General features: G+C 71.0%; 3 protein-coding genes across 3 annotated transcripts; all 3 read left to right on the forward strand.

Moving 5' to 3' along the window:
* The first annotated feature begins 712 nt into the window (after nt 1–712).
* Nucleotides 713–5,016, forward strand: SLC6A8 (solute carrier family 6 member 8). The gene is made up of 13 exons (XM_032194331.1): nt 713–913; nt 1,299–1,430; nt 1,898–2,180; nt 2,266–2,398; nt 2,613–2,747; nt 2,845–2,948; nt 3,030–3,154; nt 3,233–3,345; nt 3,420–3,557; nt 3,716–3,818; nt 3,896–3,996; nt 4,181–4,351; nt 4,716–5,016. The coding sequence occupies exons 1-13, from the start codon at nt 826–828 to the stop codon at nt 4,845–4,847; spliced, it is 1,758 nt and encodes a 585-aa protein (XP_032050222.1). The 5' UTR covers nt 713–825; the 3' UTR covers nt 4,848–5,016.
* A 1,539-nt stretch (nt 5,017–6,555) lies between these two features.
* Nucleotides 6,556–7,605, forward strand: LOC116493121 (epidermal differentiation-specific protein-like). Its single transcript, XM_032194264.1, has one exon. The coding sequence runs from the start codon at nt 6,556–6,558 to the stop codon at nt 7,603–7,605; it is 1,050 nt and encodes a 349-aa protein (XP_032050155.1).
* A 1,110-nt stretch (nt 7,606–8,715) lies between these two features.
* Nucleotides 8,716–14,986, forward strand: QARS1 (glutaminyl-tRNA synthetase 1). The gene is made up of 23 exons (XM_032194427.1): nt 8,716–9,014; nt 9,966–10,075; nt 10,331–10,406; nt 10,619–10,683; nt 10,827–10,880; nt 11,098–11,155; nt 11,365–11,436; nt 11,549–11,634; nt 11,754–11,840; nt 11,912–12,011; nt 12,112–12,190; nt 12,268–12,376; nt 12,450–12,580; nt 12,689–12,781; nt 12,887–13,024; nt 13,098–13,185; nt 13,274–13,417; nt 13,491–13,595; nt 13,731–13,823; nt 13,981–14,108; nt 14,323–14,389; nt 14,543–14,668; nt 14,771–14,986. The coding sequence occupies exons 1-23, from the start codon at nt 8,717–8,719 to the stop codon at nt 14,819–14,821; spliced, it is 2,358 nt and encodes a 785-aa protein (XP_032050318.1). The 5' UTR covers nt 8,716; the 3' UTR covers nt 14,822–14,986.
* The last annotated feature ends 84 nt before the right edge of the window (nt 14,987–15,070 follow it).

A 15,070-nucleotide genomic window follows, 5' to 3' on the forward strand; every position in this document is an offset into this window, starting at 1 on the left:
GGGGGCGGCGCGGCCCGGCTCTGCCTCCGCCGCCGCCCGGTGCCGCGGCGCAGAGAGCCCCGGAGCGGCCGCGCGGCGCCGGCCCCGCAGCCCGGCTCTGAGCCGCCCGCCCGGCCCGGCCCGCCCCGCCGCGCCCCGCCGCCCTCAATGAGGTTCTTCCGACTCACCTTCAAGTGCTTCGTGGATTGCTTCTGAGCGCCCCGGGCACGGAGCCGCCCCCGAGCCGCCCCCGGTCCCCGGCCCCCCGCGCCATGCCCCCCGTCCCCGCCGACACGGCCGCCCCGCAGCCGCCCGCCGCCCCGCGCCGCGACGCCGCCGCCGCCGCCGCCCCGCCGGGCTCCGGTAAGCGCGGGGCGGGGGTGGAAAGCGGGGAGGGGGCGTGGGGAGGAGGGGGACGGGGGACGGGGACGCGCGGGGAGGGATGCGGGGAGGCGCGGGGGGGGGGACCCCACGGCCACGCGCGACCGCGGCGCGCCCCCTCCCGCCGCCGCGGGGTGAGTCACCGCTCTGCATTGTGACGTCACGCGCCGGCCTGACATCTGACGTCACGGCCCGAGTGGGAGTGGGGGGCTCGGGGGGCAGGGGAGGGGGGCAGCGAGCGCCCTCCCCCCCCCCCCACCGCCCCCCCCCACCCCAAGTCTCCGGTGCCCTTCCCCTGCCACCGACCCCATGGGCGCCCGTGCCGCCGGCGTGGGCCCCCCTGTCCCCGCAGAGGGCGCGGAGCCCCCCGCGGCGGGCGAGGAGCGGGCGGTGACGGCGCCGCTGGTGGGGCCCCCCGGCCCCCCCAAAGCGGCCGCCCCCGAGCGGGAGACGTGGACGCGGCAGATGGACTTCATCATGTCCTGCGTGGGCTTCGCCGTGGGGCTGGGCAACGTCTGGCGCTTCCCCTACCTGTGCTACAAGAACGGCGGAGGTGAGCCCCGCCGGCACCCCGGCACGGGCTGGGGGGGTGCAAATCAAGGGGGGGGGGGGGGGCGCACCCCGCATCCCACACGCTGCCCTGCCGCCCGTGGGGATGCCCCCGGAGGGGTTACGGGGCCGCCCGCGTGCGTGCCGGGCTGCCCCGTGGGGCTGCTGGGGGTCCCGTGGGGGTCCGGGGCTGCGGGGAGCCCCCCGGCACCTGCCCGCCCTGACCTACATCGGCAGCGCGGCGAGGGGGAGTGCGCGGAGGCCCGCTCGCCATTCGCTGCGCCCGGCGGGCGGCGCGGGGGGGACCGGGGAGGGGGGCAGCGGGCGGCTGAGCCTGCCCCGCGTGTGCCACCCCCCCACACACACACCCTCCTCCTCCCCGGTGCCAGGCGTCTTCCTCATCCCCTACCTGCTCATCGTCTTCGTGGGCGGCATCCCCGTCTTCTTCCTGGAGGTGGCCCTGGGGCAGTTCATGAAGCAGGGGGGCATCGCCGCCTGGAACATCGCCCCCCTCTTCAAAGGTACCGCCGGGACCCCGCCGCCCTTTAAATCCCCCCCACACACACACACACCCCGGCCCTGCCCAGGGGCCCCCCGGCACCGTGCCCGCGCGCTGCCGCCGGCGGCTCCCTGCCCACGCCCTGCCTGCTGCCTGCACCTTGCCCGTGTCCCGTGGGCGCCCCGGCCAAGGGTGGCAGCTCCCCGCGGCGCACTGCCCTGCCCCGCGGCTCCCCGGCTGCCGCCACCGGCTTCCCCCGAGCGCCGCCGGGTCCCCTCCCTCCTCCCACCTCCTGCGGTTCACCACGTCCTGCCCCGGGCTCCCCGCATGCCCCGAGCCGTCACCGCTGTCCCAGCCCCAGCCGTCACCGCCGTCCTGCCCCGGGTTTCTTCCCCCCTCTGCCCGTCCCCGCTGGGTTTGGGTCGCCGTGGGTGGGCTGGGCCCCGCGCCAGCCCCCCGCGGGCTCTTGACGTCCCGGTGGTGCTTCAGGTCTGGGCTTGGCCTCCATGGTGATCGTCTTCTTCTGCAACTCCTACTACATCATGATCCTGGTGTGGGGGCTCTTCTACCTGGTGCACTCGCTGACCGACACGCTGCCCTGGGCCACCTGCGGCCACGCCTGGAACACGGAGCAGTGCGCCGAGTTCTTCCACCTGGAGCTGTGCCGGAACGCCAGCACCAACGCCAGCGCCGCCGCCGCCACCGCCGGGACCCTCAACTTCAGCTGCACCGACCTGGCCAACAAGCGCTCGCCCGTCATCGAGTTCTGGGAGTGAGTGCGGGGACACGGCGGGGACACGGCGGGGACACGGCGGGGCCGGGGATGTGCCGGCGCTCAGCACTGCCCCGCTGTGCAGGAACAAGGTGCTGCGGCTCTCGGGGGACCTCAGCGAGCCGGGGGAGATGAACTGGCAGATGATTCTCTGCCTGGTCACCACCTGGGTCGTCGTCTACTTCTGCATCTGGAAGGGCGTCAAGTCGACGGGGAAGGTAACGCTGGGGGGGCTGCGGTGCTGCCTCCCTCCCCTCCTCCCACGCCACGGCCCCGCCGGTCCCACGTCCGCCCGGGGGGTGCCACCAGCACCCGGGGGTGTCCCAGGTGCCGGTCTCAGCAGGGCCACCTGCGGCATGAGAGAGCCACAGCCCTGCCCCACAGCCCGGCCGGGGGGGCTGGGGCTCACCAGCACCCCCTCCTCCTCCGCAGATCGTCTACTTCACGGCGCTCTTCCCCTACGTGGTCCTCATCCTGCTGCTGGTCCACGGCGTGACGCTGCCCGGGGCGCTGGGCGGCATCGTCTACTACCTGAAACCCGACTGGTCCAAGCTGGCCGAGGCGCAGGTGAGGGCAGGGGGAGGGAGGCGAGGGCCGGGAGGGGCCGGGACAGGGACACACGCTGCGCCCCCCCGGCACCCCCAACGGTCCCCCTGCGCCGCAGGTCTGGATCGACGCCGGCACCCAAATCTTCTTCTCCTACGCCATCGGGCTGGGCGCCCTGACCGCGCTGGGCAGCTACAACCGCTTCCACAACAACTGCTACAGGTAGGGCCGTGCCGCCCTCGTGGGGAGCCCCCGGCACCCCCTGGTGCCCCCCCGGCTCCCCGTGACCCTCTCTGCCTGCAGGGATGCCTACATCCTGGCCGTCATCAACAGCTCCACCAGCTTCTTCGCCGGCTTCGTCGTGTTCTCCGTGCTGGGCTTCATGGCCTCGGAGCAAGGCGTGGACATCTCCAAGGTGGCCGAGTCCGGTGAGTGGTGGGCGGAGGGGTGCCGGCCGGTCCCGTGCCCCCCGTGGGGCTGGCACCGCTGACCCCGCTGTCCCGCAGGCCCTGGGCTGGCCTTCATCGCCTACCCCAAAGCCGTGACGCTGATGCCCTTGTCCCCGCTGTGGGCCACGCTCTTCTTCTTCATGCTCCTGGTGCTGGGGCTGGACAGCCAGGTACGGCGGCGGGGATGGGCGCGGGGCCGGGGCCGGGGCCGCACGCCCCCGCTGAGCCCCGCCGTGTGCCGCAGTTTGTCGGTGTGGAGGGTTTCATCACGGGCATCCTGGACCTGTTCCCCCAGCCGGGGGCCGGCTCGCTGCGCCGCGAGCTCACCGCCGCGCTCTGCTGCGTCGTCTGCTGCCTCATCGACCTCTCCATGGTGACACAGGTGGGGACGCGGGGCAGCCGTGGGGACGCCGTGCTGTCCCCTCCCGTGGCGTGGGGCAGGAGCTCCCGTGGCCCGCGGGGTGTCCGTGCTGCCGGGGGGCTCTCGGGGACGTTTGGGACCGGCGGCGCAGCCCGGTGACGCGTGTCCCCGTCCCCCAGGGCGGCATGTACGTGTTCCAGCTCTTTGACTACTACTCGGCCAGCGGGATCACACTGCTGTGGCAGGCCTTCTGGGAGTGCGTGGTCATTGCCTGGGTCTACGGTGAGGCCACGGGACGGGGACGGGTGGCGGGCACGGGCACCCCACGGGCCCCGGCTGTCACGTCCCTGTCCCCGCAGGCGCCGACCGCTTCATGGACGACGTGGCCCGCATGATCGGCTACCGGCCCCTGCCCTTCATGAAGTGGTGCTGGGCCGTGGTGACGCCGCTGGTCTGCGTGGTGAGCCGGGGACGCGCTCACGCGTGGGCTGGGACCGGGGCGCGCGTCCCGTGCGCGCTGCACCGCGGGCACCGGGCTCCCCCCGGCGGCTGCTGGGGGCACGGCAGGGCCCTGGGTGCTGGGTGCTGGGACACCCGTGGGTGTGGGATGACACAGCCGGGACCTCGCTTTCCCCCTGCCCCAGGGCATCTTCGTGTTCCACGTGGTGAACTACAAGCCGCTGACGTACAACAAGACGTACGTGTACCCCTGGTGGGGCGACGCCATCGGCTGGGTCCTGGCACTGTCCTCCATGCTCTGCATCCCCTGCACTGTCCTCTACAAGCTCCTGCGCTGCAAAGGTTCCCTGCGTGAGGTGAGGCGGTTCCCTCATCATCCTCATCCCGGTCCCCGTCCCGCTGTGACTCCAGCCCCCTGCGCTGTCTCCGTCCCACCACTACCCAGGTCTCATCGCTGTCCTTGCTGGCATCGCTGTCCCGTCCCATGCTGAATCCCATCCTTGTCCCCACTGCCTCCTCACCTCCAGCTGAATCCTGTCTCAATCCCATCCCCATCCCTGTCCCCATCCCATCACCATCTCATATTTATCCCCGTGCCCCCCTCACCCCTCTCCCAACCCCATTTCCATCCCATCCCCACCCCATCCCCGTGGGTGGGGGGCTGCCCCGTGCCACCCCCATCTCGGTGGCCCCGGTGCCGACCCCATCCCGTCCCCGCAGCGCTGGCAGCTCCTGACCACGCCGATCTGGGGCCACCACCACCTGGAGTACCTGACGCCCGAGGCCGAAGCCAAGCTCCTGGCCCCGGAGCCCCCCAAGGAGAAGACGACGCTCTTTGAGACTGTGATCTGAGCGTGGGGAGGGTCGCGCTGCTCCCGCCTGCCATAGCAATAATGCCAGCACCGCCTCCCACCCTCGCTGCCCCGCGCCCGGGACCCCCCCCACACACACACACACACCCACACCCACACACACACCCTCCGTGGGGACGGGGCTCCTCGGGGACACGGGGCCGGGGCGGCCACGGGGGTCCCCGACACGGGGGGGGGGGCGGCGTGCGGCACCGGGGGAGGGGGTGGGCTGGGGAGGGTGGGGGAGGGTGGGGGGGAAGCAAGCGGGACAGCCCCTCCCCGGTGTCCGTCCCCACGTCCCGGTGTCCGTCCCCACGTCCTGTCCCGGCCCCCCCCCCCCGGCCGGTGGCACCTCGCTCACTAACCGCTTCTGTAGCGTTTGTCTGGTGTAACCCCGACCGCCCCGACATCTGGCAATAAACTGGGAGACCCTGGCAGCCCCGCCTCGGGAAGGGGGCACCGCGTTTTGGGGAGGGGTGCGGGTGCTGGGGAGGGGGGGCTGCAGCCCCCGGGGGCGGCGCTGGAAGGGGCTGGCGGAGCAGAGGGGGCTGCGGGTGCGAGGCTGCCCCTTGCCGTAAGGAGAAAGGGGGTGCAGGGGGGCAGCTGCTGCCCCATGGGGGGTTGTGGGGCTGAGTCCCAGCTCGCTGGTGCTCGCTGAGCCTTCCTGTCCCCTAGGACCGAGGGTCCCCAGCTGCCTCAGCAACTCGAATTGCCCAACTCTGGCTCCGGGGCACAGCTGGGGGTGTCAGAGGGTGCGCACCCTGCGCCTGGTGCCGGTAGTTTGTATGGGGCCGGGGCCGTGCCCCCACCTCCCTCCGTGCCCAGCAGTGGCACCGATTCCCTCCAGTAGCACCATGGCCACCCCAGGACGTCCCGGAGCATCCTGCCCTGCAGCGGGGTCGGGGACGTCCCCACCAAGAGGGACGAGGGGGTACAAGTGCCACCGCCTGCCCGGGCCTTCCTCGGGCACAGGTCTGTGCAGGGGGCTGCGTCGTGCCGCGTCACACCACGCCGTGCCTCGGGGCTCTGTCCTCACACCCCATGCCATGTCAGGGGCTGCCCCGTGCCGGGTGGCCGTGCCATGCCGTGCCACGCCGTGCCAGGGCCTGCACTGAGCTCCCGGTGGCACCGCGGCATGCCAGGGGCTCGTCCCCAGGTGCCACCCGGTCCCACCACTGCACCCTCTCACCCCGCCGGGGCGAGCCAGCCGGTCCTGCCCCACCGGCAGCACACTGGGTAATTAGTGCGGGCAGGGCACGGAAGCACCATTGATAATTGGCGGTGACTCGTTAGCGCTGGAGCGCCGCGTGCCCGGGGTGCGGCAGGACTTTCCGGCAGGGCTGGTCGGCGGGGCCGCCAGGCGTCCCGGTGCGGCAGGGCCGTGCGGGTGCCCGCTGCCACAGCGGGGCCGGGGCCGGGCGAGGAGGGCGCGGAGGTGAGCGTCAGCATCGCCCTCGCTTCGTGTCGTGGCACGCCGCGGCCCTGCCGCCCCCTCGATAAAAGGCACGGCCGCGGGCCGGCGTCGGGGCGCTGCCGGCGGAGACGGTGAGAGCACAGGGATGGGGATGGGGGAAATGAAGGGGAAGGGGGGAGAGGAGGTGCTGGGAGAGGGCTTTTTGCCACCTGGGCTTTCCCCACGGCCCCACGCGAGCCCGGGTGCCGGGTTTGACGCGCGCTGTGCCCCCTGCAGGGACGGCACCCGCGGCACCATGAACCGCATCACGGTGTACGAGCGCGCCAACTTCGAGGGGCTGAGCCGGGAGTTCACCTGCGACGTGCCCGACCTGCACGAGCTGGACTTCGGGAACTGCATCGCCTCCCTGAAGGTGGTGGGGCAGCCCTGGATCGCCTACACGGAGCCCAAGTACGAGGGCGAGCCGCACGCCTTCGAGGAGGGCGAGTACCCCTCGGTGGGGCGGCCCAACAGCTTCTCGGCGCTGCGCCTGGTGCACCACGACCTGGGGGACCCCCAGATCACCCTCTACGAGCGCCCCAACTTCCAGGGGGCCTGCAAGGTGGTGACGGAGGAGACCAACCTGGCCTACGGCTACTTCAACGACCGCGTGGCCTCGCACGTGGTGCAGCGCGGGGTCTGGCTGCTCTACCAGCACCCCGGCCGCGGGGGCTGGCACTGCCTGGCCTGGCCCGGCGAGCGTTTGGCCGACTACAAACCCGAGCTGAACTTCCAGGCCAGGCTCTCCCACCTGCGCCCGCTGCGGCCGGGGCAGCCTCAGGTCTCGGCGCAGCTCCTGTGGGAGCAGAAGCGGGTGGAGGCCGAGCGGGAGGTGCTGGTGGACGAGATCGTGGGGGTGAACGAGACGGCGGCGGAGCAGGCGCTGGCGGCGGGCAGCAGGAGGGAGTACAGCACCACGCTCTGGCAGAGCTTCCACTTCAGCAACGCCAGCAGCCTGAAGGCCGGGCTCTCCTTCACGCTGGCCGTGGAGGCCTCCAACGTCTTCACGGTGCAGAAGGGGCGCAGCGAGTCCAGCACGCGGCGGGAGCGGGTGGAGGTGCAGCTGCCGGCCAAGATCCCCCCGCGCACGGCGCTGAGCATCCGCGTGCTGCGCAAGGAGGTGACGCTGTCCGTGCCCGTGCTGCTCACCCTCACGCAGAACGAGGCGGTGCGCACCGAGCTGGGCGAGTACCGCAGCGTCTCGGGCACCAACATCAGCGCCCACTTCAGCATGAAGCCTCTGCCGGCCGCCGGCACCGAGCCGGGGGACGCGGCGGGGACGGAGAAGGTGCCCGGCGGGTGCTGAGCCCCTGCCGCTGCCCTGCGCGTCCTGCGCGAGGTGTGGGGTGCGTGACTGTGGGGGCATCTTGGTGGTGGCTCTGGTGGGCAGGACGCGGTGCCAGGAGCCCCGAAATGGGGGCAGTGAGAATAAATCCTGTCCTGAACCGCCCCACGCTGCTGCTGCTGCTGCTGGGGGATGGCAGAGGGGGGGAACTGGGAGGGGACGTCGTGGGGGTGTGGGGATGGACACAGGTGGCTGTGGGGACATAAAGGGGGGGACACATGGCTCTGGGGACACAAGGGGGGAGACAGGGGTAGACATGGGTGGGTGTGGGGACATAAAGAGGGGACACTTGGGGCTGTGGGGATACAAGAGAGGACATGGGGATGGACACGGGTGGCCGTGGGGACACAGTGAGGGACATGCACGGCCATGAGAAACAAGGGGGGGACACGGGGATGGACATGGGGACATAAAGGGGGGACACCTGGGGCTGTGGGGACACAAGGGGGAACAAGGGGATGGCCACGGGTGGCTGTGGGGTCACAGAGAGGGACGTGAGTGGCCTTGGGGACACACGGGGATGGACACGGGTGGCTGTGGGGACACCGTGAGAGAAACACGAGGCTGTGGGGACACAGGGGGGTGGGCACGAGTGGCCATGGGGACACAGTGAGGGACGTGAGTGGCTGTGGGGACACGAGGGGGGACACGGGGATGGCCACGGGTGGCTGTGGGGACACAGTGAGGGATGTGAGTGGCCATGGGACACAAGAGGGGACACGGGGATGGACACCAGTGACCACAGGGACACAGAGGGGCACACGGGGTGGACACGCGTGTCCGTGGGGTCCCGCTGAGGCCCCCCCGCGCCCCCCGTGCCCGCTCACGGGGCCGCCCCCTCCAGCCCCCAGCCCCGCCCCCCACGTGGCGGTGCCCGCCTGGCCCTTTAAAACACCCCCCTCCCCTCCCTCCAAGCCACGCCCCCCTCCTTCCCATTCGCTACCCCCTCCGCGCTCTCCCCCTCCTCATTGGCCGCGGCGCGCGGAGCGCGGCGCCGATTGGCTCATCCCGCCGGTTCGTCCCGCCCTCCTCCCCGGGCGGGGAGGAGGAGGGAGCCAAGATGGCGGCGGCGATGGCGGCGGAGCCGGTGGCGGCGGCGGAGCCCGAGTCCGAGGCGGAGGCGCTGGGGCTGTTCACCGGCATCGGGCTGAGCGAGGCCAAGGCCCGCGAGACGCTGCGCAACGCCGCGCTCAGCGCCCAGCTCCGCCGCGCCGTGCTGCAGGCCCGCGGGGCGCTGGGCCCCCGCCTGGACAAGGCCACCGGGGCGCTGCTCTACAACGCCGCCGCCCGCCTGCGCGACCCCGGCCGCCTCGCCTTCCTCGTGGCCTACATCGGCCGCGGGGACATCCGCAGCGACCTGCAGCTCGGCGGTGCGGAGGGGCTGGGGGGGGTGGGGGGGGGTCCTGGGGGGTCTATAGGGGGTCCTGGGGGGGTTGGGGAGGTTCTGGGGGGGTCCTGGGGGGCTTAGGGAGGGCCTTGAGGGGTCCTGAGGGGGTTGGGGAGTCCTGGGGGGTCTTGGGGGGTGAAGGGGAGCCTTGGGGAGGGCCTTGGGGGCTTGGGGAGGGTTCTGGGGGGCCTTACGGGGGTTCTTGAGGAGCTTATGGGGACTCTGGGGTGCTTGGGGGGGTCCAGGGGGTCTTAGGGAGGGCCTTGAGGTGTTCTTGGGGGGGGTTGGGGAGTCCTGGGGGGCCTTGGGGGGTCTGGGAGGGCCTTGGGGGCTTGGGGAGGGTCCTGGGGGGCTTATGGAGGTCCTGAGGGGCTTGGGGGGGGTCCAAGGGGACTGAGGGAGGGCCTTGGTGGGTCCTGGGGAGCCTTATTGGGGTGCTTGGGGGTCTTATGGTGGTCCTGGGGGGCTTTGGGGGGTCCAGGGGAACTTAAGGAGGGTCCTGGGGGGCCTTATGGGGGTCCTGGTGGGCTCTGGGGGGGTCCTGAGGAGCTTGGGGGGGTCCAAGGGGACTTAGGGAGGGTGTTGAGGGGTCCTGGAGGGCCTTATGGGGGTGCTTGGGGGGCTTATGGGGGTCCTGAACGGCTTTGGAGGGTCCGGGGGATTTAGGGGGGACCCTGGGGGGCTCCTGGGGAGCTTAGGGAGGGCCTTGGGGGGTCCTGGGTCCTGGGGGGTATTATAGGGGTGCTTGGGGGGCTTATGGGGGTCTAGGGGGGCTTGAGGAGGGCCTCGAGGGAGTCCTGGGATTGTTCTGGGGGGTTTGGGGAGGGCCTTTGGGGGGTCCTGGGTGGCTTTCGGGGGATCCTGGAGGGTCTTTAAGGGGTCCCTGGGGGTTTTGGGGGGGCCCACACTGCTGCTGACGGCGCTGTGCCCGCAGCCGCCCTGCAGTACCTGCGCAGCCACCCGCTTGACCCCCTGGACGCAGCCGACTTCGAGCGGGCGTGCGGAGTGGGCGTGAGGGTCAGCCCCGAGCAGATCGAGGAGGCGGTGAGAGACGGGGGGTGAGGGAGGGGGTGACACAAGGGGCTGGGGAGTTTTTTGGGGGGGAAACACAAGAAATCAGGGTCCACAGGGCTGGGGAGTCTGGGGGTGGACACATCACATGAGGCTGGGGGGACACCACAGGGGACCAGGGGGTCTGGGGGGACACAAGATGGGGCTGGGGGGTCCTGGGGAGGGTCACCACATAGGACCGGGGTCCCAGCTCGCCGCTCAGCCCCGTGTGCCCGTTGTGCTCGCCAGGTGGAGGCCGTGATCAGCCGGCACCGGGAGGAGCTGCTGGCCGAGCGCTACCGCTTCAACATGGGGCTGCTGATGGGTGAGCGGGGGCAGCGGGGTCCCTGTGCCTTAATCCCCTCCTGCCTCGTGTCCCGTCCCCCTGTGGGCTTCCTCTGCCGCCCTGCTGGAGAGGCAGGGGCACCCCCAGCTCTCCGGGTCCATCCCGGGGCTGCTGGCCCAGGATTTGGTGCGGGGAGCCCCGGCCAAAAACCCCCCCCGGGCTCCTCGCCCACGCTGTGCTCCCCCCTGCAGGGGAGGCGCGCAGCCGGCTGCAGTGGGCGGATGGGAAGAGCATCAAGAACGAGGTGGATCTGCAGGTGGGTGCGGGTCGGGCACTGCCCGTCCCCTGGGGGTGTGGGGCCGGGGACAGCTCGTCCTGCGTGGGTGTGGGGCAGGCTGCGGGTCACGGGGCTGCCCTCAGGCCCTGGGGCGCTGCACGGAGATGTTTTTTTTTTCCCAGGTGCTGCATTTGCTGGGACCAAAGACGGAAGCAGATCTGGAAAAGAAACCAAAGGTGATGCAGGGGGGAAGGCTGGCAGCTGGGATGGTGTTTTTCTGGCTCTGCAGCCCCGGCCACCCTCGGGGCCGTGCTCTGGGCTGGTTCCCGTCCCTGTACGTGGTCCCCCTGCTCCTCGGGTGCCCGGCTGCCGCCCTGGGATGGCGCCAAGGGAGCTGGGAGGTGGGAAGGGGCGCGTTGGAGCTGGGTGCTGAGGCTGTGCTCGTCCCTACAGGCTACAAAGGCCCGGCCGGTCCAGGAGGAGAAGCAGAAGGCGCCCGTGGTGGAGAACGGTGAGGGCTCTGTCACGTCCCAGCCCTCTGGTTCCTGGGACGCTCGCAGTGCTTGGGGCCCTCCCTTTGTCCCGTCAGGCAGCGCTGCTCTCGCACCTTTTGTCCTTTATGGGTCAAAAGTGAGGTGTCAGCAGCACTGCGGGCAGGCGGAGGAGGAGGAGGAGGAGGAGGAGGAGGGGGCAGCGGCTCAGCCCCGTCTCTCCTTGCAGGTGAGGTGGGCACGGAGGCGAAATCGCTGCTGGAGCAGCTGCGGGGAGAAGCCCTCAAGTTCCACAAGCCGGGTGAGCGCGGGGAAGCCCTGCCACGTGCTGGCCCTAGCGTTGTGTCACGGGAGGGGGGCTGTCCTGGCCCCGCGCCCCTCCCCACGTGCCGCTGAGCGCGCTGTCACCCCAGGGGAGAACTACAAGACGGAGGGCTACGTGGTGACACCCAACACCATGGCGCTGCTGAAGCAGCACCTGGCGGTCACAGGCGGGCAGGTGAGCTCGGGTTCCCTCTGAGGGGGGGTCTGTGGGGTGGTGGGATGGTGGGGAGGCACGGGGGGCTCCTCCTCGGTGCCCCCCTGCCGCATGACAGCCGTCCCGTTACCTCCTGGCAGGTGCGGACACGGTTCCCTCCCGAGCCCAACGGGATCCTGCACATCGGGCACGCCAAGGCCATCAACTTCAATTTCGGCTACGCCAAGGTGAGCGGTGCCAGCGGGCTGTGCCCCGGGTCCCTCAGGGAAATGGCTGCTCACCATCCCCATGTCCCCAGGCCAACGGGGGCGTGTGCTTCCTGCGCTACGACGACACCAACCCCGAGAAGGAGGAGGAGAAATACTTCACGGCCATCCGGGAGATGGTGGAGTGGCTCGGTACGGCGAGGGCTGGCAAGGTTGGGATGGGCTGGGCTGCTGCTGGGGACATCCCCGCGTGTAGGTCCCGGGGGTGGCTCCAATTTGCCCCGTCCCTCAGGCTACCAGCCCTACGCGGTGACCCACGCCTCGGACTACTTCGACCAGCTCTACAGCTGGGCCCTGGAGCTCATCCGCAGGTGGGGGTGCTGGGGCGATGGGTGGGATGCTCAGGGGACGCGCTGCTGTGTCCCCTCACCGCCTGTCCCCCCTGCAGGGGCCAGGCCTACGTCTGCCACCAGAAGGTGGAGGAGATCAAGGGCCACAACCCGCCGCCCTCGCCGTGGCGGGACCGGCCCGTGGAGGAATCGCTCCTGCTCTTCGAGGTATCCTTGCCCGGAGGTGGGTGCTTGTGGGATTTGGGTCCGTGGCCCCGCTTACGGCTTCCCTGCCCCGCAGGACATGCGAAAGGGCAAGTTCGGGGAGGGGGAGGCCACGCTGCGGATGAAGCTGGTGATGGAGGACGGGAAGATGGACCCCGTCGCCTACCGCGTCAAGTTCACCCCGCACCACCGCACCGGGGACAAGTGGTAGGGAGAATCCCAGTGACTGAGGGGAAGGGGTCTGCGTCTCGTGGGACCTGGAGGGTCTTGGAGGGGGTTTCAGGGAGCCCGGGGCTGACAGCATCCCCCTCGCAGGTGCATCTACCCCACGTACGACTACACGCACTGCCTGTGCGACTCCATCGAGCACATCACGCACTCCCTCTGCACCAAGGAGTTCCAGGCCAGGTGAGCACCGTGCACGGCCCGGGGCGGATCCCTGCTATCCCTGCTGGCAGCGGGGCCGTGGGCAGGATGGTGCTGAGCCAGGTTATTCCTGTGCCTTCCTCGCAGGCGCTCCTCCTACTTCTGGCTGTGCAACGCGCTGGACGTCTACTGCCCCGTGCAGTGGGAGTACGGGCGCCTGAACCTGCTCTACACCGTCGTCTCCAAGAGGAAAATCATCCGCCTGGTGGAGACGGGCGCCGTGAGGTAGGATTGGGGCCAGCAGGCGGGGTGGGGCTCGCTCGGGGTGCGTTTGGTGGTGATCCCGGTGCGTTCTCAGGGACTGGGACGACCCGCGGCTCTTCACCCTGACCGCCCTGCGCCGCCGAGGCTTCCCCCCCGAGGCCATCAACAACTTCTGCGCCCGGGTAGGCGCCGTGGGGCAGGGTGGGGCGGGGGGCAGCCACCTCCCCCAGCCCCCCGGGGTGACGACAAGCCGTGTCCCGTGTCCCACAGGTCGGTGTGACCGTGGCCCAGGCAACGATGGAGCCACACCTGCTGGAGGCGTGCGTGCGGGAGGTGCTGAACGAGCAGGCCCCCCGCGCCATGGCCGTGCTGGAGCCCCTCAAGGTCACCATCACCAACTTCCCCGCTCCTGAGGTGAGGCTGCCGCAGGCTGGGCGGGGAGCTGGGGTCCTCAGGGTGGGTTTTTACCCCCTTCCTTCTCCCCCAGACAATCGACGTCCTCGTGCCCAACTTCCCAGCCGACGAGAGCCGGGGCTCCCACAAAGTGCCCTTCCAGCCCACTGTCTACATCGAGGAGACCGACTTCAGGGAGGTGAGCTGGGCACGGTGCTCTGCGCCCCCCGGGAACGGCATCGGAGCGAGGGGGACGCAGCAAGGGGGACAAAGAGGGTGCTGGAAAGGGGAATTTGTGCTGAGCCCCCTCTTGCAGCGGTGACCTGTCTCGCAGGAGCTGGACAAGGGCTACAAGCGGCTGGCCCCGGGGCAGCCCGTGGGGCTGCGCCACGCTGGCTACGTCATTGCCGTCCAGAACGTCATCAAGGTGGGTGACGGGGGTGGGCAGGGGCTCCCCACCTCCCCTCTGGGCCTTTTGGGGCCGCGGGAGTGGAGCCTGTGGGTGCGGGGTGCCCCCGAGCTGGGGCACGGTGCCTGAGCCCCGGGCAGGGCTGAGGTCTGACGGCTCCTCCGGCCTCGCCCAGAACGCCAGCGGGCGCGTGATGGAGCTGGAGGTGACCTGCACGAAGTCAGAGGCGGCCGAGAAGCCCAAAGCCTTCATCCACTGGGTTGCGGAGCCCCTGCCCTGCGAAGTGCGGCTCTACGAGCGGCTGTGAGTGGGGGGCTGCGGGCAGGGGCTGGCCCCCCCCGGGCTGCTGCCCCCCTACAGCCCCCGCAGCCCCGTGTTCAGCACCTTTCTGCCCCTCCCGGCTCTGCCTTTCCTCCCCTCCCAGCCCTTCTGGCAGGGTTTTGTCCCCCGCCCCCCCCCCAGGGCAGGGACTGCTCACGGGCAGCCCGGTGCTGGAGGAGTCTGTCCTTTTTTCCAGGTTTTTGCACAAAAATCCCGAGGACCCAGCGGAGGTGCCCGGGGGCTTTCTGAGCGATCTCAATCCCGTGAGTGCTGCAGGAGCTGGGCTCACAGCCCCACGGGGAGGCACCCCCTTCCCTGCACCCCCTCCTCCTGCTCCCCCGGCCCCGCTGTCAGCATGAATTGGGGCGGGGGGCCCAGGGGTGCCGTGCCAGCCCTGTTTTCCCCCCCCCCTCCAGGCCTCCCTGCGCGTGGTGGACAACGCCCTGGTCGACAGATCCGTCCTGGCCGCCCGCCCCTTTGACAAATTCCAGTTCGAGCGCCTGGGCTACTTCTCCGTGGACCCCGACAGCAGTGAGGGGAAGGTGAGCCCCGGGGGGGACAGACAGCCCCGGGGGACCACCCCGGAGACCCCCCCCGTGGGGGGGCCGCGGGGCTCAGCGCCTCCCCCCTGCCTCTCTCCCCAGCTGGTGTTCAACCGCACGGTGACGCTGAAGGAAGACCCCGGCAAAGCCTGAGCGGAGCCCCCGCCGCCCCCAGCGCCGCTCCCGTGCCCGGCTGTGGGGCCGTGTCCCCCGTGGGGGTGGGTCCTCAGGCTGCAGCCCCCCCCCCCCAGCGCCACAGCTGCCTTAGCACAGCCCCGCGGGGCCGTGCCCCCCACCCCACGGCATCACCTCAATAAACCGGAGCATCCCAAGTGTGGCTCTGCGCCCTCACTGCTTTATGGGGCTGGGGGGGGTCCTACACGCGTGGGGGGGGTCTTACAC

Source organism: Aythya fuligula, chromosome 10 (assembly GCF_009819795.1).
Source record: "Aythya fuligula isolate bAytFul2 chromosome 10, bAytFul2.pri, whole genome shotgun sequence".
Lineage (NCBI taxonomy): Eukaryota > Metazoa > Chordata > Aves > Anseriformes > Anatidae > Aythya > Aythya fuligula.

Bases quoted from the DNA above. Each gene is read 5' to 3' on its own strand.
- QARS1 (XM_032194427.1), top strand. From the start codon at position 8,717: ATGGCGGCGGAGCCGGTGGCGGCGGCGGAGCCCGAGTCCGAGGCGGAG. The intron at 12,377-12,449 runs GTATCCTTGCCC...CCTGCCCCGCAG, and splicing joins AATCGCTCCTGCTCTTCGAG to GACATGCGAAAGGGCAAGTT. The intron at 14,390-14,542 runs GTGAGTGCTGCA...CCCCCCCTCCAG, and splicing joins TTCTGAGCGATCTCAATCCC to GCCTCCCTGCGCGTGGTGGA.
- LOC116493121 (XM_032194264.1), top strand. From the start codon at position 6,556: ATGAACCGCATCACGGTGTACGAGCGCGCCAACTTCGAGGGGCTGAGC.
- SLC6A8 (XM_032194331.1), top strand. From the start codon at position 826: ATGGACTTCATCATGTCCTGCGTGGGCTTCGCCGTGGGGCTGGGCAAC. The intron at 3,346-3,419 runs GTACGGCGGCGG...CGTGTGCCGCAG, and splicing joins TGCTGGGGCTGGACAGCCAG to TTTGTCGGTGTGGAGGGTTT. The intron at 3,558-3,715 runs GTGGGGACGCGG...CCCGTCCCCCAG, and splicing joins ACCTCTCCATGGTGACACAG to GGCGGCATGTACGTGTTCCA.